The sequence below is a fragment of the Seriola aureovittata genome, chromosome 3 (genome assembly GCF_021018895.1).
Source record: "Seriola aureovittata isolate HTS-2021-v1 ecotype China chromosome 3, ASM2101889v1, whole genome shotgun sequence".
NCBI classification, from domain to species: Eukaryota; Metazoa; Chordata; class Actinopteri; order Carangiformes; family Carangidae; genus Seriola; species Seriola aureovittata.
In genome coordinates, this window is record NC_079366.1 from 25,363,804 (window position 1) to 25,386,608 (window position 22,805).

A 22,805-nucleotide genomic window follows, 5' to 3' on the forward strand; every position below is an offset into this window, starting at 1 on the left:
GACCTCTGGCAGGTTACACGAGTTTATTTTCAGCGATTTTGTTGGAGACGGGTCATGATGGTGTAAACTAACCGTGACCAAGCCTCGTGCCAAGATAACAATGTTTTTCCTGGACTCTTAAAACCTCAGTGGAAACGTCTCCGGTGAACCGAGGTTTGGAATTTCGCGGTGACATGTGAAATGTTGCTGCGTGGATTGTCGGTATTTCCAGGCGGCGACGGACAGACCAAGCCAGGCTAGTGTAGCTAACTAGCAGCTCGGCTAGCTCTCGTTAGCCTCTCCGCTGGCTGAGCGTGTTGTAGTGTTGACGCAGTGTTTATCGCGGCTTTGCTTGTTTGTAAGTGTCCGGTAATATCATCTACAGCCTCCTAAGTTTCACACCGGAGTGCTGTTTAAGTGCACAGACAGGGCAGCGGGGCAACTTGGCTAATGTTAGCTACTTTTGTGCGCTGTACACCGCTGTGAATGAGAGTGATTTGTCCCTTAAGATAGCACTATCCACCATCAAATAATCATTTTGACATCCGGTCCGTTCACATTAACCAGACCCAGTTAAAACCGGTGCTGAAATGCAGCGCTGATACATGCTATCTGTTTGCTAGGAGCTCACGTCGCACTACACCAGTCATATTGTTTTGGCTGACATGGCAGCCAGCGGATACTCTGACCTGAGGGAGAAGCTGAAATCCATGACACCACACAGAGACGAGTACAAAAATAAATACGTGGACGGGACGAGTAACGGCAGCGGGAAAGGTCGAAAGCGCAAGAATCGGGAGTCCGACGACGATGAATGTGAGTACAGCGATGACAGCGCGGAGCTCCGGGAGCAGGAGGCCCGCCGGGTGAGGAGCAGCATCCTACAGAAGAGCATCTTCACACCGGAGGAGTGCGCCCTCATCGAGGAGAAGATCGACGAGGTGGTCGCCAACGGAGAGGCTGGACTTTACCGAGAGCATACTGTAGACAGGGCACCCCTCCGTAACAAGTACTTCTTCGGGGAGGGGTACACGTATGGAGCCCAGCTGGAGAAGCGTGGACCGGGTCAGGAGAGGTTGTACCGGAAAGGAGAGGTGGACGAGATCCCGAGCTGGGTGCATGAGCTAGTGATCAAGCGGCTGGTGTCTAATGGAGTGATCCCAGAAGGGTTTGTCAACAGTGCAGTCATCAATGATTATCAGCCAGGTGGCTGCATTGTTTCACATGTTGATCCTCTGCACATCTTTGCACGACCCATTGTCTCAGTGTCCTTCTTCAGTGACAGTGCACTCTGCTTCGGCTGCCGCTTCCAGTTCAAACCAATCCGGGTGTCAGAGCCAGTGTTTGTGCTGCCTGTGAGGAGAGGCAGTGTCACAGTGCTCAGGTGATTTTGACTGTTTGCTCGCTCTCATGCACTGATTGAATTACTGTTTGTTCTGCAACAGCTTAGGCCTGAAGTTCTTGTCATTAAAAGCTTTCTTTCTCTCTCTCTCTCTCTCTCTCACTCAGTGGCTACGCTGCAGATGACATCACCCATTGTATCCGGCCCCAAGACATCAAGGAACGGCGTGCCGTCATCATCCTTAGAAAGTGAGTCAGCATACTGTAATCTTAAAGATATGGCTGTTTTATAAAGTCTTTTACCAATCCACTTGTTTCCATTTGTGGTCCCTCCCTTGTTTGGCAGGACAAGACCCGATGCTCCTCGACTGGACTCTGACAGCCCTTTAAGCTCTTCCCCTGCAGAGAGACCCGCTCCTCTGAAAGCCAAACGCTCTCATCGTAAAGCAGACCCTGATGCTGCTCACAGGTATAAATCACCACATACAGACAGTCCAGTGTGTCTGTATTCATGGGTCCAATAAAAATCTAAAGGAAAGAATCACATGATCTACACACTGTACTGACAGCTCCCAGCAGTGTGCAGATCCTTTGTCTAATTCAGCACCTGTGGAAGGGTTTTTGGATGTGCGTTCGTTACACCCTTTTTGTCCAATAGAAATATAACCATGGAAAACCTCCCCGATGTGCATAAATTGAATTAAAAGAGAACTGAGGACACTCAGACTCAGTCCAGAATAAACCTGAGGATAATTAGGTTTATCTAAGAAGTGTTCAACACAAGCAGATAGATATCCAACAAATAGAGAGAGGACACCAACACTGGCAGCAGTATGATGCGCCACTAATTAATGATGCACTTTCCTTACTTCACACACACTCCAAAAACACATTTTCTCCATCGATGGTTATGACTCATCACTTGGATCCACATTTGGCATTTGTCATAATGACATACAGAGCTAAAACCTGCAGAAGTAGAACAGTACACTACCTGGACCAGGTTAACCTGAATATAGTTTTGATCCAGCGAGTCGTTGGTTACCAGTCACCCTGATCCAAGTCCACATACCACAAGTCATGGTCCAGTGTGAGTCTGTCTTAAAGCTTCAGTCACAGATCCGTCCATGAAATTTGTTGCGGGAAGAAGGTGAAAATAAAAACTCAGTGGATGGTGGGAAATCCTCTTAGCAACTTATAGGATCGGAAAAAATGACATCAGGCAGCTGTAATGTAACAAAAACATGTGTGGCTGCGGTCTTTTCTGTTTTCCAAATTACCACCACCGGGGTAGTCCACGTAAAATCAACGAATGTGACGCGAAATAAATCCTCAAAAGCTGAAACCTCATTTTAAATGTTTACTGTGAAGTTAACATAACCCACTGTTCTCAACTCTGTCAAAAAACTCTGTTGCTCCCCAGACTAATTAACATTAACTGAGAGCGAGTGACCATGACCATAATTAACATTACCAACAACAAAATAGTGAAGCAGCGTACAGTCGACATGTGATAAGTGATGATCCAAATCTGACTTGATGTCTCTCTCCCCTCCACCAGGCCGAGGGTTCTGGAGATGGATAAAGAGGAGAACAGACATCCTTCACTCTCCCGTCATCGTCGTCACAGCGGCAGCTCAGAGAACTACTGGAGGCGTGGTCAGGACTACGACAAACACCGGGAGAGTTCAGGACGCAAAGTCAAAATGAGACGTCATTGAGCACTACTCACTCACACATGTACACATATAGATATACTCGTTCTTTTATGTATTTCAGTCTTGTAACATTCTTTGATCAGACATCATTTTCTCGCTCCAGTTTCTGTGTGGCACAAGGAGCACAGTCATCATGCCGTCTGCATTTTGATTTGAGTCTGGATCAGTTTGAGTGTATATTTGTTTTTGGCAGATGAAGCTGGAGTCTCTGCTGCACATTATAGAACCTCAAGTTACTTACTACAGTTAGAGTCTGTTGTTAAACTGTTCAGTTACCTTAAATTAAACATTTTTTGTTTCCATGTTCATAGATACTTCAAAATGGCATGTATTTTTTGTAACCAAGATGTACAGACCTTAAGAGCTAAAAGGAAGATGTACGTATGGACTTGTACAAAAGAAAACCTGAGCTGTAATCTAACTTGTTATAATGTACAATACGTTTGTATAGTCTTTGATTGGGGGAACTTTTATGCAGAATGAAACCTTTTATTTTTTTGTTGCACCTACATTTTTGATCCATATTTTACTGTGCCATCCCAGATCTTTGCTGTTTGTTCACTTCAGCCTCTCTGTTGCAATTTAAGTTGCAACAACCGGCGGATGTCCAATCATGCTTTCTGTGTTATGATTTGATTCAGCCACGTAGCTCCTCTTGGTGAAGGTCACAATATGGTGTATCAACTAAACTGATGCTGTATGGAGTGATGAAGTACTCAGGCCTTGTGTTACACTCTTGTTTCAAGCTGAAGTTCCTTGACCTTATATAGTGACACACCATGTTATTGCTGTTCTCTATTAAATTTAATTTTCCTCATTCACATTGGGTGATATTTGGGTCAGTCAGAACTTAATTTGGGTAAAAACAACCCTGTTATGTCTTTTTTAACTTTGGTCTAAACATGTGACTAGGAAGAAATTCAATTTCCAGATGTATTTGTCCTTGTGGTTTGCTGTGTAAACACAGATAAATTTGTTTCTTGCTACCAGTCAGAGGTACTCATTAGCTGACTACTAGGTTTGTCTAGAGTCGCACATGAACAAAAATAACCTCTGTTCAGAGGAGAAATAACTTTCTAAAAACAGAGTGGTGTTCATGGTTTTCTGAAGCTCTGCTACTGTTGTGAACTTGAACATCTTAAAGTTAAAAGTAATGGTCTGCAAGAGCCAAACACTGGAGCTCTTCTGACAGAGAATGGTACACTGACTTTGTGGGCAGTGGTGGCACATTAAGTGGTTTAATGGGTTTCAGTGGTCACATTTTTGACTCAAATGGTGCTGGCCTATTGGAATAAAGCTGAAATTGTCTCTACAGAGTTGATTTGCCATTCATTAAAGCAGTTATCCATCTACTAAGCTTGCTATTTAAGGATCAGGCACAGGAACAACACATCAGTGTTTCTTTTATTGCCGAAAGCCACAAATGTTGCTCCATCAATTGCTTATAAATGCAATGGCTTCACCTGACCAGTATAGCTTATTTAGACGGTGTGTAAGACATGACATTAAGTGGACACATTTTATAACCTGTTTTAAAAGACTAAGCAGTGTCAGGTTTGTTGTATGTTATGCTTTAAGTTCACAATTACAATATTATTTCCCATAAAGAAATGTTCAAGTTTGTTTATAAAATGTGTCAAGCTGGCCACAACCAAGAATATATCTGCAACAAATGCAGTATATACTGTATATTATCTCTGGTATGTTGCAGGTTTTCTGTCTGGCGTTGAGTCCCCTGGATCTCCAAATTGATCACAGATTTCACAAATCAATGGCCTAAGCTTAGAAACACTTCACTGAGTGAAAAAATGTTTTCATGTATTTTCTAACAGTTGAATTTTTTTTTTTTTTTTTTTTTTTTTTTTTAACAGAGACCCAAAATAAACTCTAAATATTTTGTCAAACCATTTTGAGCAGTTGCTGAACTTGCAGTACAGCAGTGTCACTCAGGTTTTCATCCACATGGACAGTTTCTACCTACAGAATTGTTCTTTCATTGATGAATTTATCTTCACTACAGCACGTTCCATCAATAAGTTTCTTGGATCGTATTATTAAATTTCCACAAGAGTGGAGAATACAGTTTGTGTTGGGATCTTTGCTATTAAATGTTCTGATATTCCCTCAGTGGTATATTAGTTTGTATATTCTGTTGTCTTTTTAAAAATATTTTCAATTGCCCAATCAAAGTCATCAGAAAGAAAGTGTATAAATGTCAGAGTTTAATTTTAAATTTTACAATTTTACAATAAACAGTCAATATAATGGAAATAAATAAAGGGGAGGGACAGAACCCTTTCACGTTACTATTCATTTTTTCATATTGAAGACATTATTTAGCTTGAGTCTTGAATTAAACAATAATAAAATATTTAATATAGATAGATTTGGCTTTACCCATTGAACTATTATAATATCTTGGGTCCTGGCTATGTAAGAAGAAAAATAATATAAAGAGACTGGCAATCTTATTGGCAGCATGTTTGGAAAAGGGCTCCTGTGGTAGCAGTTCATAGTTTATTATTGACCATGGAAACAATAGTTGAAAAAAAACAAAAAACAAACAACAACAACACAAACACACACATACACAAACACACACACACACAGCTTTCGGTCACAATGTATGATCTTCACCAGCAGATGGAGTTTCCCCACAGATAATACATCTTTTATTTTGATATACTCAAAGATGTTTTATATGACAAATGAAAAAAGTGAAAAAGAAAAAGCTAAGCTAGCACAACCTTGAGACTGTTATTCAGAGGACAGCAGATGGGCTATACATGCAACAAAAAAAACATACAATTCAGCATAAATGAGAAATAAAGTTTCCAGTGATAAATGAATGAGTATTAAATGTTCTATTCCGTAATTCTGCTTTGGAAATTCACTTTGAAGCCAATAATAAACTCAACACGATAGCCTCAGACTTTGCCTCTATTTTTTCTGTGATTAGCAACTGCATGGTTCATTCCAGGAAACTTTATTTGGAAACTTTCTTTATCTGGAAAAAAAATAGTAGCTGGGGGCGCTGCTGCGCTTTAACATTGAGTGCCAACCGCAATTAATAGGACGAAGAAGAAAACAGCAGCTGTTAGCTAGCTGGCTGAGTTATATTTAACCTATGGCAGAGAGCGACAGATAGTACGCTTTGTTGATAAAAAAAAAAAAAAAGGATCGAAAGACGTATTTAAACAAACGCTAATGGTTTGGGGTCAGACTACTATACTTCTCTCCGCACTGTGTGGTAAGTATATTTAACAGCAGAGTGAAGATATAGCTGACTGCTAATGTAGCTAACTAACTAGCTGGACAGCTTCACTAACTGACGTTAGCTGCTCGCAAGTGCTGGCAGCTGTTCATCTGTTTACTGCCGAAGCTGCTGCTCTTCATGCTTAAAATACCTGACATGAAATTTGCCAGACTGGTCATGTTGGTTAGCTGTATGCACATCTGTTGTGTTACGTCATTAACTGTCATGTTACTTATCCCTGGCCTTACATCTGTAGGCTGTAGTCTCTATGGAAATACAGGAGAGGAGGCGTTACCATCACAAGGGAAATAGTTAGCAGGTGAATGTTAAGATATATCTGTGGAGCTTGGCATGGCAGCAGTCCAGTCAGGAAGATGACATGTTTTTATATTGCAAGATAAGTTGAAAAATACCTATGTTTGAGGTCCCAGTAGGACCTTGTTGTTGTGTCGCAGTGCTACCACCTTTGGTCAGTAATCATAGTCATAAAGTCAAAAAATAGTAAAATAACTACCCATGAAAACTTCCCAGGGCCCAAGGTGAGGTCAACACAGTTCTTGTGTTGTTTGCACAAAAGTCCAATGCCTAAAAATAAACGTAGTTAACACAGTATTATGATGATGAAAAGCAGCAAAGTCTCTAATCTGAGAAGCTAACACCAGATTTTTAATATTTTTGCCTTAAAAATGTTCTTAAGAATCTCATAACACTACCAGAATACAGGTATCATTCTTGCTATTATTCTGCTACATGTAAATATTTTTTCTGTATTTTGAATTTATATTAAAATTTCATCATATTCTTTTTCTTTTTAATTTTATTACGTTAAACCTGCCTTGCCTGGTGCTCGGACCCAAGAACATCACTCTATTTTACTGATGTAATTGTAATGTGACAATAAATTTGCTTTGATTTGCTTTGATTTAATCGATTCAGCACCAGTGCAGTATACCTCAAACACAAAAGAATATAGTCTCAACAGAACATTTTTATTTATGATTCCTTTATTGCTATCCCATGTAGAGAGGCTGCCTGTCCCCTCATTGACAGTAACAACCTGGTAGTGTATGATGCTGCTGATACCACAAATCACTGCTGTACTGAAATATTTGGGATATTTTGAGCTAAATCAGCATATGCTTGAAATGCACCATTGTGCAGATTGGAAACAACAAATAGCATATTAGGTAATAGCATTATTGACTGACTGATCTATATGTTTATCAGTTGCTCTGTTTGTAGCTACAATCAGCTCAACCAACGTTGGGTAACATCTGTCAACATCACATGTTCGTTGCCTTTTCCCTGATGGTAATGTAACTAACATGAAACAGAAAAGTGAACTCTGCTCTGATGTTGAACGTGCCACCTCAGTACTGTACGTGCTGTTGTGCTGTAACTTGACGAGGAAGGTTGTTATATATTTGACCCATCCAGTGTGACTCAGGCATGTATTGGCTCTATAAATAGACCATGTCTCCATTCTTGGGACCCTGTACCTTTGGCAAGGCGAGCTGACACGCACTCTTTTGAAATGGCATGGAGAGATGTCCTGTGGCTATTTCTGGGTCTCAGGTGCCAGGAGCTAAATATGATAAGCACAGCGTACACATTCACTTTTGTGCAAAAATAAAAGAACTGGTATCACACATACACACAATTTGTGTCTGCTGCAGAAATTAGGAAGTTAAAAGAATAGGTTCACAGTTTTCAGCTCAGATCAGGCTTTAGTTTTCAGAAAGGTACGCCACTGCTGCAGTTTCATACTGCCCTTCATCACAGGCCCTCTAGTCAGGCAGGCAGCTGTTCTATGAATAGGCCTTTGTCACCATAGACATTTTGACATGGCCCTGAAAAAGAATCAAATGTGTAATTAATAACATTAAATGATGGCTGCCTTCCATTTGGCTGAATGCTTAATGAGAAGCACTGAAACAGAGTCGTTTTCAATTATATTAATTACACCTGTGATTTCCCTGCTATGATGTCAGAATATCTGCTGTTAAAACTTGAACAATTTCCTTTTCCAAAAGAAACAAGCCAACAGCATGGTATCCAACTCTCTTTTTAAAAGTGGAATAAATTATCCTGTGAGCTTCTTGCTTTTAAAAAGAAGGTTCATCATTCAAATCTCCTCGTATGTGTTCAGCTGGGTTTAGAGCAGGTGACAGTGAAGGCCATAACAAATGATTCACATCATTTTCACACTAATCAAACTGTTCAATGAAAACTTGTGCCCAGTATAAGGCATTTTCATTTGTTGCATTTCTCCACTTATCCAGATTTGTCACCTGTCTGTATGTGTTTTTAAATAATGCTGCTAGGAAAATTGTGTTATTGAATTTGTAAATTGGATTTTAAATGGAATAAAAATTCCATGTCAGTTTCTCTAATGAGTTATTCTGACTTTATAACATTCTTGCAGAAGTGCATTTGCCTTCCATGATTTCTAGAGATAAAGTATGCTGCTGGTAGAGGTAATTTCACTGCTACCTGACTGTCATGTCGTATGTTACTTTCTGCTCCCCTCAATTTATGCATTCTCTCTTCCCAAGGCTAACCACAAAGAAAAGGAAGCAATGAACTTCCAGGGTAGTCGGAGGCGAGGGGAGGATGGCATTGCCATGGTGATTGATTTCCTGCTGTCTAATGCCCGGCTGGTTCTGGGAGTTGGTGGGGCTGCCCTGCTCGGAATTGCTACACTGGCAGTGAAACGGGTGAGTGTTTTTTGAGGTTGTTAGTACCACATCAGTGAGTCGTTCATATGCATTCTTCTTGTGAATATGGCGAATTTATCAGTGTTTTGGAGATATAAGATCCTGCAAAAAATCAGACTCAAAAAGAAAAAGTTCCTGCACATTTTTCTTTATTTTAATTTGTCATATGCTTCTCGGTCCTGCTTCTCCTTATCTATAGATTTTTTTTTTCATTTTTACAGATAATCAATCAAGATTATTACTTATGTGTTTTCTTACGTAGACCTTACCTACGATAAGGTTACACAACATGGCTATGTACACTACAGTCCTGCACACCTGCAGAGCAGCTGTCCCACTCTAAACTTCTAAAGCAGCCAAAATATCAAGTCCCATGTTTTACCTGCAAGTCTTTGTTCACCATTTGTGGTGTGAAAACCTCAGATTTCCACACTGAATCAAAGAAATGAAGTGTGCATCCTGGTCATAATATAGTAATTAAATCAAAGTGCCCCACGGAGTGTCTCTCTTGACAGCACTGTCAGCTGAGCAATCAATAATTCTGGACAGCAACAGAAGAAATGGTCCAAAACCAACTTAAGCCAACTTCACAAGCATCGGAAACAACCACACTACTACAGGCAATTAATCACCTGTATTTGTCTGTTTGTCTTGTGGGCAGCACAATAAGAGTTTCAATGTTGTATGTTAAAATGATTCCTTAGTGGACGAATAAAATGAAGGTAGCAAAATGCTCACAGTAATGAAGTACCTGAAGCATCTCCAACACGTTGTACATTTCTGTAAGTTGGTTTTTGTGTTGTAGTGGAATGAATGGAGATATACTGCTGCTTGCTGACCGCAGCAAATCAGTGTTAACTTTTGTAAATGGTCAGCAGAAATATAAAATATGTAATTTGTAGTTAATGGACTAAAATACAGTATGAAGTTCCTTGAGGCTGGTGCTTTCTTTCTGGCTCTTCAACCTAAATTTGTTTGCCTACAGGCTAAGACAGTGTGCTGCACTCTGTACTTGGACAGTGCATTATCAGTCATGCAATGCGTGTATGATTGCATGACAGTGACGATGAGGGTTTGTGTTCAGTTGATAGAGCGTGCGGGCCGTGCAGCCGACGATGAAAAGGTGGAGCAGAAGATGGCTGAGAGTTGGGAGGAGTTGAGTTTGGTCTCAGCTTCCCCCACACTAATCAAGAGGGGCATAGAGGGCGTGGTGATGAAGCATGTTGCCAAGGCAACCAGACAGCAGAAAGGTATTGACTACATCTCTGCAAACAAAAGTGTTCAGACTTATGACACACAAAAAATATCACAAATCCAAAGAATTTTTTGAAGCATATATTCTAATCATCATTGTAACCCCACTTGACAGCTGTTTTAACCTCTGTCTCAATCAGCTGACCTGTGCCAGCAACCTCAGATGTCCTCTCCGGAGGTGTCTAAGCCTGAGTCAAAGTCCAAGAGGCTCCAGCTCTGCGTCCTCAGTTTGCAGGTACAACTCTGACAATTCGGCTCTGAGCTCTTGAAGTTAGACAGATTATGCATGCAGTCTTACCAGCTGCTGTAAGAGCTCTGCACGGTGTTGGCTCATTCATTTATGCATGTGTAACATGTTTTGTAAAGCACACTGCTTAGGGGTTATGCATTGTTATTCACTGGTTAGGCTGCAGAGAGCCCCAAGAGCTCTGAATAATCAAAATACAGTGTATTATGTGGAAGAAAATCAAACAAGCATGAAACAGCTTTGTGCTAGTGTGCATGTGCAGAACATTCACATGAGCAGAAAGGTTGTGTTTTTTTCTGTAGTAGCTACATGAAATAACTTGTTCAGTAAATGTTAGTAGAGTGGTCGCAAAAAACGCATGACTGGACATGATGGGATTTGAAATAATGGGATTTTCCTTTAAAGAACGCTGAAGCAAATTGTATCTTTTATGAACAGTTGCACATCTTCATTTTTTTCTTTTCTGCTTCTCTGGAACTGGGTAGAGTAGGAACAGTTGAAACAAAGCAGAAAATTAGATTTTTCTTGGCCAGAACTTGATGATGTAAATGACTTGTGCTTCTGTGAAGACAAGTAATGTTTGGGATTGGCCCAACAGCCACCACAGAATCAGTGGTAAATTCCTCTATAGCAGAGTACATTGTTTCGGATGCTTCTTAGCTCCTGTCACTTTTGCCTTGGGAAAGGCTTTAATAAAAGTGTTTATACAGTCATTTTGGAGTCAGCGTTTTGGGTTTGAAAACACAGACTCCTTCCAGTCATGTAGAAACCACCCTGCTCCTCACGCTTGTTTTATGATCAATTTGTCACCTTTGTAAATGCTTCTTTAACAGCAGTATAGACTCACCATTGTTCCTCTGCTGGTTACTAATTTTTCTCCTTGCAGCAAATGAACAAGCCAAACATCATCCTGTCACTGCTCTCAAGTCTCCTCAGAGGCACAAAATGATTCTGAATGTTATATTACTCTAGAGACAGCTGAGTGTATTCCCAGTGGAAGTGTAAAAACTATTTGGTTCACTTCATGTTTGAGTTGTTCTTTTAGCAGTACTGTTTCTGTGCCTCTCTGAATGATGCACATCCATGAATCTAGTATAGTACAAGTCTATCTGAACAGTGACTGACTTCTCATGCTCTGTCTCATTGGAAAACTGTATAAACTGTGTGTAGGAGCGTCTGCAGCAGTACTATAACACAAGGGCGGCACTAGCTCCACATGAGGTCCAGAGGGCTCAGTCTCTTGCTCTGGACATCTGCACTGAGATCCAGGGCTTTATGCACAGCCGTCACCCCGACATGCCACTGGGAGAAATGAGCCTTGGAGGTTCACTGCTGGACGACCTGCAGGTACAAACACTTTATTTTCTGGGATGTAAAACATTTTCAAACAATGTTTCCTTGCACCTCAGTGATGTTCTTCAGCAAAATATAAGATGAATGCCACCTGGGTTTGTGTTTCTGTGTGTGTTTAGGTGGTCAGTGCGGATCACGCGTGTCTGTTGGTGCCCCTAAAGCTGGAAGCTTCTTTGTGGAGTCTCATCCCCGGAGAACAAACACTGCTCACACACCCACTGCACTGGATGGTCCGACGGGTCAATGTGGAATATTTCCCCAAAGGACGGAGCTACTGGGACAGGTGATTACACACAGATAAGAGAGTTGCAGGCAGTCAACCTGCACTTTTAGATGCTTGTAAGTTGAGCTGCAACAAGCGATTAATCATATATTCTGTAAAATGACAAAAAAATAACAGCTTTACAGAGCTGATGGTAAAGTCTTCAAAAGACTTTTTCTGTTCAACCAGAAGTTCAGAAACTCAAAAATATTAATCTTACAACGATAAACATGTCACTGTCCTGCTCATTGACCACTGCGTTCCTCCAAGGAATGTCGTCTGGCATTGCCATCCCTGCACACAAGGCAATCTCAGTCCAGACTGTTTTTGTCTGTGATTCCCTGATTGTGGATTCTCTTGAGGACTCATCTCTCCTGAGAGCACCCCCTCTCCTAATACCTCTGACACCCTAACATGCCTAATTCACACTTCCTGTGCATTTACTGTGCACTTCTTTACCTGATCTCCTTGCACTTTGTCTTATTGAACAGATTTAGTACATAGTGCTTACTTCAAGGTCTCATACTGTACTAAAGGTTGAGTGTTGTCCATCACTTGTAAGTCACTTTGGATAGACGCTTCTGCTAAATGAGTAAATGTAAAGGGTGATACTACCCAAACCTTTTACAGCAGCCTTTGCACATTATATTGAAGCAACAGTAATAGATTTTGTATTTTGAGGTTTCCGGGCATAACGGCTGAAGGTATGAAGCAGAAACATGATAATGACTGAAAATACAGCCATTCTCTAAAAGCAGTCTCTCTTTGTGTCTTGTAGGTACCTGGTGGGTGGTTACCTGTCTGCAGAAGCTGTTGTGAGCATGTTTAATAAGGCTGTCATGGAAACTATAAACTGGCCGTCAATCAGCAGCACTATCGACTGTCTCGTCAGACCTGTACTGGGAGGACCGGACCTGAGACTGGAGATCCGGTGTGTGCGTCTGCTGGAATAATGCTCTGCTGTTTTCAATGTTGTGAAATGAGCTACACCTGCTTTTCATGAGTTAAAACACCAGCTAACACTGGAAAATATTATAACCTGAATTTTAGTGTTGAAACTAATTTCTTGATACAAAGTACAAATACTACAGGTCTTAAAACTTACCAAAAGTAATGAAAAAGAGGCCAAGTTTCACTGGTAAGCAAATAAAAATATAAAATCCTATTTTTGTTCATACAACAGCCTTCCCACTGTCTTGCATGTAAAAAGTTCTAAAGCCAAATAATTGTGAATGCCCTGCATATTGAGGATGCTAAAAGAAAGTCTTTGTTCCCCTTTAATATGGTTCAAAGGCTGGGCAATGTGATTAAAAACAATGTCATGAATATGATTATTATTAATAATAATAATAATAATAATAAAAATGAATACAATCACATAAAAATGTTAATTCTTCAACAACAAAAAAAAGAAAAACTTGTTTAAATAAAAACTTCTTTTCATTTATTTGAACCAATTAATTTGGACAAAAGACTCAATGATCATAGTTTAATAAACAATCAAGTATTGCCCAACCAATGTTGTAAATCCATATGATCTGTCTGTTAAACTTGATGTGCTTGTCCTTTCTAATGGACCTTTCTGTTTTAATTCTTTAGGCCTCGAGATGAAAGAGAGGGAGCAGAGAGCAGTGACCAACCCCTGTTCATCTCCATGTTGCCTCTGCTGAGGCAGGGGGACGTGGCTCTGACTGCTCAGCCTGAGCTCACCTCTCCCTGGGTCAACGCCTGGCACCTGTCGCTCTACCCATGGGAAACTCAGCGCCTAGCTCAACTCGACGCCGCTGACGATGGATACCGCAGACACACGCTTAAAATCCTGAAGGCGGTGTGCAGACTGAACCCTGCCCTGCGACCACTCAAAGCTGCCCCGCTGGCCAATCTCATCCTGCACCTCAGTGACAGTGAGAGCGACTGGTCCGAGATCAGCCTGGATGTAAGATTCCAGCAGTGTATCACGGAGCTGATTGGCTACCTCGAGCAAGGGGCGTTACACAGTTACTTCAAACCAGCTGTCAATCTGCTGAGCGGCTTGTCAGAGGACCAGGTGGACCAGATGGGCTTCATGCTCTACTGTGCCGTGTCAGAGCCGGAAATACTGTTCATATAAATGTCTGCACACACGACACTTCACTTGGCAACCTCAAAGGATCAACAGATCAAAGGAGTAATCTTTTATCGTCCACGATGTTTGGTTCAAGGCAAAGATGTATTCTTCCCACTGCCTACTCTCCCACTTTAGCTTTTCTATCCCGCACTGATGAAAGGTAAAAGGGAACAGTTGCAATGACAAAATGGCAGGCACCATGAACTGATCTCTGCACTGGAGGAGGACGGGAAGTTACAAGGAGGCTGCAGATGAGAAAGTGATGATGAAGCTAAGAAAATCACTCGGAGAAAAGGAGATGATGGGCTGAGGAAGTGTTAAAAAATGTTTGAAATGATGCTTCGGGATGTACGTGATCATAACTCCCCACACACCAGAGCCAAATCTGTATTTAAGCTTGAGTGATTATTATTTTTCACAGGGAGTCAGAGGTCAACATGGCCGCACAGAGTTCTGTATAAACATTAAAAGCAGGGGAGGAGTACAGTTTAATGCTTAAGTTATCCTCCAATTGATAGAGTTTGTGCTCTGCATCATTTTCCTAAATCTCCTTTAATATATTCTAACTATGCAGAAAAATAACAACCTGCAGAAAACCACCAGGTTTTGCTGCACTTATTCAAAACTATCAGTGTATCTGAATTGGGTTTATTTAACTCAGTGTGTGTATTTTATCATACTGAAGGTTGAAGTGTGCAATCATTTTTGTCTTTAGTCTTCAGTCTGTTGCCAATCTTATTTGGGTAAACTAACCTTCTAAATTATGGTTAAAGTTGCCTGATAATTGTATGCAGTTGCTTTTAAATACAGTATGAATGTGGGCATTTCTTCTGTGGTTTTCTTTTTGCTGGGTGTGAGAGAAATACATTTTCTGTGATTGAACAGTGAAACTGCAAATAAAAATTAAAACTTGTTTAGATTCTCACTCAGTTTCTCGTTTTGTTTTTCTGCAGTTGTAGTTCTGACATCTTTGTACATTAGAAAGTATTTTAGCTTTTTGCAGCTGTAAGGGAAACATTGATCAAAATGGTGAAATCGTGTCATGTGACTTTCAGTTGCATAATGGAACCAGCTAATACCATCAGCTGGTCGCCTCAACAGCAGAAATGGATGACGTGACAATGACTATAAGACTTCTAAAATAATACTGTCATGCCAATGTGTAGCCTACATGGGTAGAGTTACTGGTCGTTGTAATTATTCCTCTTGATTCAAACTGGCAGAGAGCGTCTGCTCTTAAAGTGTCCTCCGTGGGAGCAGGGTGGTTGGTTTGCCGCCAGGGGGCACCACAGAGCTGTAATCTCAGTTGCCAGAAGACCTTTTTAAAGCCTCTTCTTGCCTGGGTCGCTGGACAAAGTGTACAGCAGAGGCTCCGACCAGCATCGAGCTTCACCACCTTATAATGACACATTTGTCCTGTCAGGCTCCATGGAACCAGACATGAGGCAAAAAAAGCAGATTGATGGTCTAAATAATGTTAATTTAGGGAACTTTTAATGTGTGATATTAAATATCAAAATGCAGACATGATTTAATATTTTGTCTACTTTTTCAAATCTAGAGGATGTGTATAATAAATAATGAAAAATTATTTCAAACACCTGTCAGCAGTAAATAAAAGTTCATGTTTTATGGAGTTAGACATATTTTATTGGATTAATTTCAGTACATGAAAGTAAAAGTAAATGTACTTGATTACAATCAACTGCATAGGTTTGCAAATGGACAGCGGGACTTGTCCCTACCAATATTTTGGGAGGACAGAATTGTCCCTACCAATATCCGAGTGAACTCATTCACACTATGTCAGGAGTGAGATCATGTTCGATCATTCCATTCTATGACATTTTTATGCATTACTATACTATGACATTTTTATGACTTTTTATGCCTTGCTATACTATGACGTTTTTATGACTTTTCATGCCTTACTATACTATGATGTTTTTGTGACTTTTTATGTCCTACGCTACTATGACGTTAATATGACTCTTTATGCCTTACTATACTATGACTTTTTATGCCTTACTATACTATGACGTTTTTTTGACTTTTTATGCCTTACTATACTATGACTTTTTATGCCTTACTATACTATGATGTTTTTATGACTTTTTATGACTTTTTATGCCTTACTATACTATGACTTTTTATGACTTTTTATGCCTTACTATACTATGACATTTTTATGCCTTACTATACTATAACTTTTTATGCCTTACTGTACTATGTCATTTTAATTACTTTTTATGCCTTGCTATACTATGTCATTTTTATGACTTTTTATGCCTTATTATACTATGACGTTTTTATGACTATTCATGCCTTACTATACTATGACTCTTTATGCCTTAGTATACTATGTCATTTTTATGACTTTTTATGGCTTACTATACTATTACTTTTTATGACTTTTTATGCCTTGCTATACTATGACTTTTTATGCCTTACTATACTATGACTTTTTATGCCTTACCATACTTTGTCGTTTTTATGACTTTTTATGCCTTACTATACTATGACTTTTTATGCCTTAGAATACTATGTCATTTTTATGACTTTTTATGGCTTAGTATACTATGTCGTTTTTATGACTTTTTATGCCTTACTATACTATGACTTTTTATGCCTTACCATACTTTGTCGTTTTTATGACTTTTTATGCCTTACTATACTATGACTTTTTATGCCTTTTTATGCCTTACTATACTATGACTTTTTATGCCTTACTATACTATGATGTTTTTATGACTTTTTATGCCTTATTATACTATGACGTTTTTATGACTTTTCATGCCTTACTATGCTATGACTTCTTATGTCTTACTATATTATGTCATTTTTATGACTTTTTATTCCTTACTATACTATAACTTTTTATGCCTTACTATACTATGTAATTTTTATGACTTTTTATGCCTTAATATACTTTGACGTTTTTATGACTTTTCATGCCTTACTATACTATGACTCTTTTTTGACTTACTATACTGTGACTTTTTATGCCTTACTATACTATTACTATTTATGACTTTTTATGCCTTGCTATACTATGACGTTTTTATGAATTTTCATGCCTTACTATACTATGACTTTTTATGCCTTAGTATACTATGTCATTTTTATGACTTTTTATGGCTTACTATACTATGTCGTGTTTATAACTTTTTATGACTTACTATACTATGACTTTTTATGCCTTACCATACTTTGTCGTTTTTATGACTTTTTATGCCTTGCTATACTATGTCGTTTTTATGACTTTTTATGCCTTACTATACTATGACTTTTTATGCCTTACTATACTATGATGTTTTTATGACTTTTTATGCCTTATTATACTATGACGTTTTTATGACTTTTCATGCCTTACTATGCTATGACTTCTTATGTCTTACTATATTATGTCATTTTTATGACTTTTTATTCCTTACTATACTATGACTTTTTATGCCTTACTATACTATGTAATTTTTATGACTTTTTATGCCTTAATATACTTTGATGTTTTTATGACTTTTCATGCCTTACTATACTATGACTCTTTATGACTTACTATACAGTGACTTTTTATGCCTTACTATACAATGACTTTTTATGACTTTTTATGCCTTGCTATACTATGACGTTTTTGTGAATTTTCATGCCTTACTATACTATGACTTTTTATGACTTACTATACTATGACTTTTTATGCCTTACCATACTTTGTCGTTTTTATGACTTTTTATGCCTTACTATACTGTGTCGTTTTTATGACTTTTTATGCCTTACTATACTATGACTTCTTATGCCTTACTATACTATGACGTTTTTATGACTTTTCATGCCTTACTATACTATGACCTTTTATGTCTTACTATACTATGACTTTTTATGCCTTACTTTACTATGTTGTTTTTATGACTTTTTATGACTTACTATATTATGACTTTTTATGCCTTACTATACTGTCGTTTTTTAAGACTTTTTATGCCTTGCTATATTATGACTTTTCATGCCTTGCTATACTATGTCGTTTTTATGACTTTTTATGACTTACTATACTATGATGTTTTTATGACTTTTTATGACTTAATATACTATGATGTTTTTATGACTTTTTATGCCTTGCTATACTATGACTTTTTATGCCTTACTATACTATGACTTTTTATGCCTTAGAATACTATGTCATTTTTATGACTTTTTATGGCTTAGTATACTATGTCGTTTTTATGACTTTTTATGACTTACTATACTATGACTTTTTATGCCTTACCATACTTTGTCGTTTTTATGACTTTTTATGCCTTTTTATGCCTTACTATACTATGATGTTTTTATGACTTTTTATGCCTTACTATACTATGTCGTTTTTATGACTTTTTATGCCTTACTATACTATGACTTTTTATGCCTTACTATACTATGATGTTTTTATGACTTTTTATGCCTTATTATACTATGACGTTTTTATGACTTTTCATGCCTTACTATGCTATGACTTCTTATGTCTTACTATATTATGTCATTTTTATGACTTTTTATTCCTTACTATACTATGACTTTTTATGCCTTACTATACTATGACATTTTTATGACTTTTTATGCCTTATTATACGATGACATTTTTATGACTTTTCATGCCTTACTATACTATGACTGCTTATGCATTACTATACTGTGACTTTTTATGCCTTACTATACTATTACTATTTATGACTTTTTATGCCTTGCTATACTATGACGTTTTTATGAATTTTCATGCCTTACTATACTATGACTTTTTATGCCTTAGTATACTATGTCATTTTTATGACTTTTTATGGCTTACTATACTATGTCGTGTTTATAACTTTTTATGCCTTGCTATACTATGTCGTTTTTATGACTTTTTATGCCTTACTATACTATGACTTTTTATGCCTTACTATACTATGATGTTTTTATGACTTTTTATGCCTTATTATACTATGACGTTTTTATGACTTTTCATGCCTTACTATGCTATGACTTCTTATGTCTTACTATATTATGTCATTTTTATGACTTTTTATTCCTTACTATACTATGACTTTTTATGCCTTACTATACTATGTAATTTTTATGACTTTTTATGCCTTAATATACTTTGACGTTTTTATGACTTTTCATGCCTTACTATACTATGACTCTTTATGACTTACTATACAGTGACTTTTTATGCCTTACTATACAATGACTTTTTATGACTTTTTATGCCTTGCTATACTATGACGTTTTTGTGAATTTTCATGCCTTACTATACTATGACTTTTTATGCCTTACTAGACTATGTCGTTTTTATGACTTTTTATGACTTACTATACTATGACTTTTTATGCCTTACCATACTATGATGTTTTTATGACTTTTTATGACTTTTTATGCTTTACTATACTATGACTTTTTATGCCTTACTGTACTATTGCGTTTTTATGAATTTTCATGCCTTACTATACTATGACATTTTTATGACTTTTCATGCCTTACTATACTATGATGTTTTTGTGACTTTTTATGTCCTACTATACTATGACGTTAATATGACTCTTTATGCCTTACTATACTATGACGTTTTTATGACTTTTTATGCTTTACTATACTATGACGTTTTTTTGACTTTTTATGCCTTACTATACTATGACTTTTTATGCCTTACTATACTATGACGTTTTTTTGACTATGTCGTTTTTTAAGACTTTTTATGACTTACTATACTATGACTTTTTATGCCTTACCATACTTTGTCGTTTTTATAACTTTTTATGCCTTACTATACTGTGTCGTTTTTATGACTTTTTATGCCTTACTATACTATGACTTCTTATGTCTTACTATACTATGACTTTTTATGCCTTACTATACTATGACGTTTTTTTGACTCTTTATGACTTACTATACAATGACTTTTTATGACTTTTTATGCCTTGCTATACTATGTCGTTTTTGTGAATTTTCATGCCTTACTATACTATGACTTTTTATGCCTTACTAGACTATGTCGTTTTTATGACTTTTTATGACTTACTATACTATGACTTTTTATGCCTTACCATACTTTGTCGTTTTTATGACTTTTTATGCCTTACTATACTGTGTCGTTTTTATGACTTTTTATGCCTTACTATACTATGACTTCTTATGTCTTACTATACTATGACTTTTTATGCCTTACTTTACTATGTTGTTTTTATGACTTTTTATGACTTACTATATTATGACTTTTTATGCCTTACTATACTGTCGTTTTTTAAGACTTTTTATGCCTTACTATATTATGACTTTTCATGCCTTACTATACTATGTCGTTTTTATGACTTTTTATGACTTACTATACTATGATGTTTTTATGACTTTTTATGACTTAATATACTATGATGTTTTTATGACTTTTTATGCCTTGCTATACTATGACTTTTTATGCCTTACTATACTATGACTTTTTATGCCTTACCATACTATGATGTTTTTATGACTTTTTATGACTTTTTATGCTTTACTATACTATGACTTTTTATGCCTTACTGTACTATTACGTTTTTATGAATTTTCATGCCTTACTATACTATGACATTTTTATGACTTTTCATGCCTTACTATACTATGATGTTTTTGTGACTTTTTATGTCCTACTATACTATGACGTTAATATGACTCTTTATGCCTTACTATACTATGACGTTTTTATGACTTTTTATGCTTTACTATACTATGACGTTTTTTTGACTTTTTATGCCTTACTATACTATGACTTTTTATGCCTTACTATACTATGACGTTTTTATGACTTTTTATGCCTTACTATACTATGACTTTTTATGCCTTTTTGTGCCTTGCTATACTATGACTTTTTATGCTTTACTATACTATGTCATTTTAGTTACTTTTTATACCTTGCTATACTATGACTTTTTATGACGTACTATACTATGACATTTTTATGACTTTTTATGCCTTATTATACTATGACGTTTTTATGACTATTCATGCCTTGCTATACTATGTCGTTTTTATGACTTTTTATGACTTACTATACTTTGACTTTTTATGCCTTACCATACTTTGTCGTTTTTATGAGTTTTTATGCCTTACTATACTATGACTTTTTATGCCTTTTTGTGCCTTGCTATACTATGACTTTTTATGCCTTACTATATTATGTCATTTTAATTACTTTTTATGACTTACTATACTATGACTCTTTATGACTTACTATACTATGACTTTTTATGCCTTGCTATACTATGACTTTTTATGTCTTTTTATGGCTTACTATCCTATGTCGTTTTTATGACTTTTTATGACTTACTATACTATGACTTTTTATGCCTTACCATACTTTGTCGTTTTTATGACTTTTTATGCCTTACTATACTATGATGTTTTTATGACTTAGTATGCCTTATTATACTATGACGTTTTTATGACTTTTCAAGCCTTACTATACTATGACTCTTTATGACTTACTATACTGTGACTCTTTATGCCTTACTATACTATGACGTTTTTATGACTTTTTATGCTTTACTATACTATGACGTTTTTTTGACTTTTTATGCCTTACTATACTATGACTTTTTATGCCTTACTATACTATGACGTTTTTATGACTTTTTATGCCTTACTATACTATGACTTTTTATGCCTTTTTGTGCCTTGCTATACTATGACTTTTTATGCTTTACTATACTATGTCATTTTAGTTACTTTTTATGCCTTGCTATACTATGACTTTTTATGACGTACTATACTATGACATTTTTATGACTTTTTATGCCTTATTATACTATGACGTTTTTATGACTTTTTTGCCTTGCTATACTATGTCGTTTTTATGACTTTTTATGCCTTACTATACTATGACTTTTTATGCCTTACTATACTATGATGTTTTTATGACTTTTTATGCCTTATTATACTATGACGTTTTTATGACTTTTCATGCCTTACTATGCTATGACTTCTTATGTCTTACTATATTATGTCATTTTTATGACTTTTTATTCCTTGCTATACTATGACTTTTTATGACGTACTATACTATGACATTTTTATGACTTTTTATGCCTTATTATACTATGACGTTTTTATGACTATTCATGCCTTGCTATACTATGTCGTTTTTATGACTTTTTATGACTTACTATACTTTGACTTTTTATGCCTTACCATACTGTGTCGTTTTTATGAGTTTTTATGCCTTACTATACTATGACTTTTTATGCCTTTTTGTGCCTTGCTATACTATGACTTTTTATGCCTTACTATATTATGTCATTTTAATTACTTTTTATGACTTAATATACTATGACTCTTTATGACTTACTATACTATGACTTTTTATGCCTTGCTATACTATGACTTTTTATGACTTTTTTATGGCTTACTATCCTATGTCGTTTTTATGACTTTTTATGACTTACTATACTATGACTTTTTATGCCTTACCATACTTTGTCGTTTTTATGACTTTTTATGCCTTACTATACTATGATGTTTTTATGACTTATTATGCCTTATTATACTATGACGTTTTTATGACTTTTCAAGCCTTACTATACTATGACT

At 36.8% G+C, this 22,805-nt stretch overlaps 2 protein-coding genes across 3 annotated transcripts; both read left to right on the forward strand.

Moving 5' to 3' along the window:
- On the forward strand, positions 1 to 4,350 carry alkbh5 (alkB homolog 5, RNA demethylase). Of its 2 annotated transcripts, none has more exons than XM_056371544.1 (5): positions 1 to 1,147; positions 1,259 to 1,363; positions 1,489 to 1,569; positions 1,667 to 1,789; positions 2,882 to 4,350. In XM_056371544.1, exons 1-5 carry the CDS (start codon positions 645 to 647, stop codon positions 3,039 to 3,041), a joined length of 972 nt encoding a protein of 323 aa, XP_056227519.1. In that variant the 5' UTR covers positions 1 to 644; the 3' UTR covers positions 3,042 to 4,350. The 2 variants fall into 2 exon arrangements, with proteins under 2 accessions (XP_056227519.1, XP_056227518.1); XM_056371543.1 differs by having other exon boundaries at positions 1 to 337; positions 603 to 1,363.
- A 1,755-nt stretch (positions 4,351 to 6,105) lies between these two features.
- Positions 6,106 to 15,159, forward strand: mief2 (mitochondrial elongation factor 2). Its single transcript, XM_056371542.1, has 8 exons — positions 6,106 to 6,288; positions 8,850 to 9,011; positions 10,096 to 10,261; positions 10,406 to 10,500; positions 11,683 to 11,859; positions 11,985 to 12,148; positions 12,906 to 13,058; positions 13,727 to 15,159. The coding sequence occupies exons 2-8, from the start codon at positions 8,874 to 8,876 to the stop codon at positions 14,235 to 14,237; spliced, it is 1,404 nt and encodes a 467-aa protein (XP_056227517.1). The 5' UTR covers positions 6,106 to 6,288; positions 8,850 to 8,873; the 3' UTR covers positions 14,238 to 15,159.
- The last annotated feature ends 7,646 nt before the right edge of the window (positions 15,160 to 22,805 follow it).

What these genes read in the sequence shown, in the direction of transcription:
- alkbh5 (XM_056371543.1), top strand. Translation starts at nt 645, where the DNA reads ATGGCAGCCAGCGGATACTCTGACCTGAGGGAGAAGCTGAAATCCATG. An exon ending in GGCAGTGTCACAGTGCTCAG is followed by an intron (nt 1,364 to 1,488) that starts GTGATTTTGACT and finishes TCTCTCACTCAG; the next exon opens with TGGCTACGCTGCAGATGACA. An exon ending in GACCCTGATGCTGCTCACAG is followed by an intron (nt 1,790 to 2,881) that starts GTATAAATCACC and finishes CCCCTCCACCAG; the next exon opens with GCCGAGGGTTCTGGAGATGG.
- mief2 (XM_056371542.1), top strand. Translation starts at nt 8,874, where the DNA reads ATGAACTTCCAGGGTAGTCGGAGGCGAGGGGAGGATGGCATTGCCATG. An exon ending in GGCAACCAGACAGCAGAAAG is followed by an intron (nt 10,262 to 10,405) that starts GTATTGACTACA and finishes TGTCTCAATCAG; the next exon opens with CTGACCTGTGCCAGCAACCT. An exon ending in GGACGGAGCTACTGGGACAG is followed by an intron (nt 12,149 to 12,905) that starts GTGATTACACAC and finishes TGTGTCTTGTAG; the next exon opens with GTACCTGGTGGGTGGTTACC.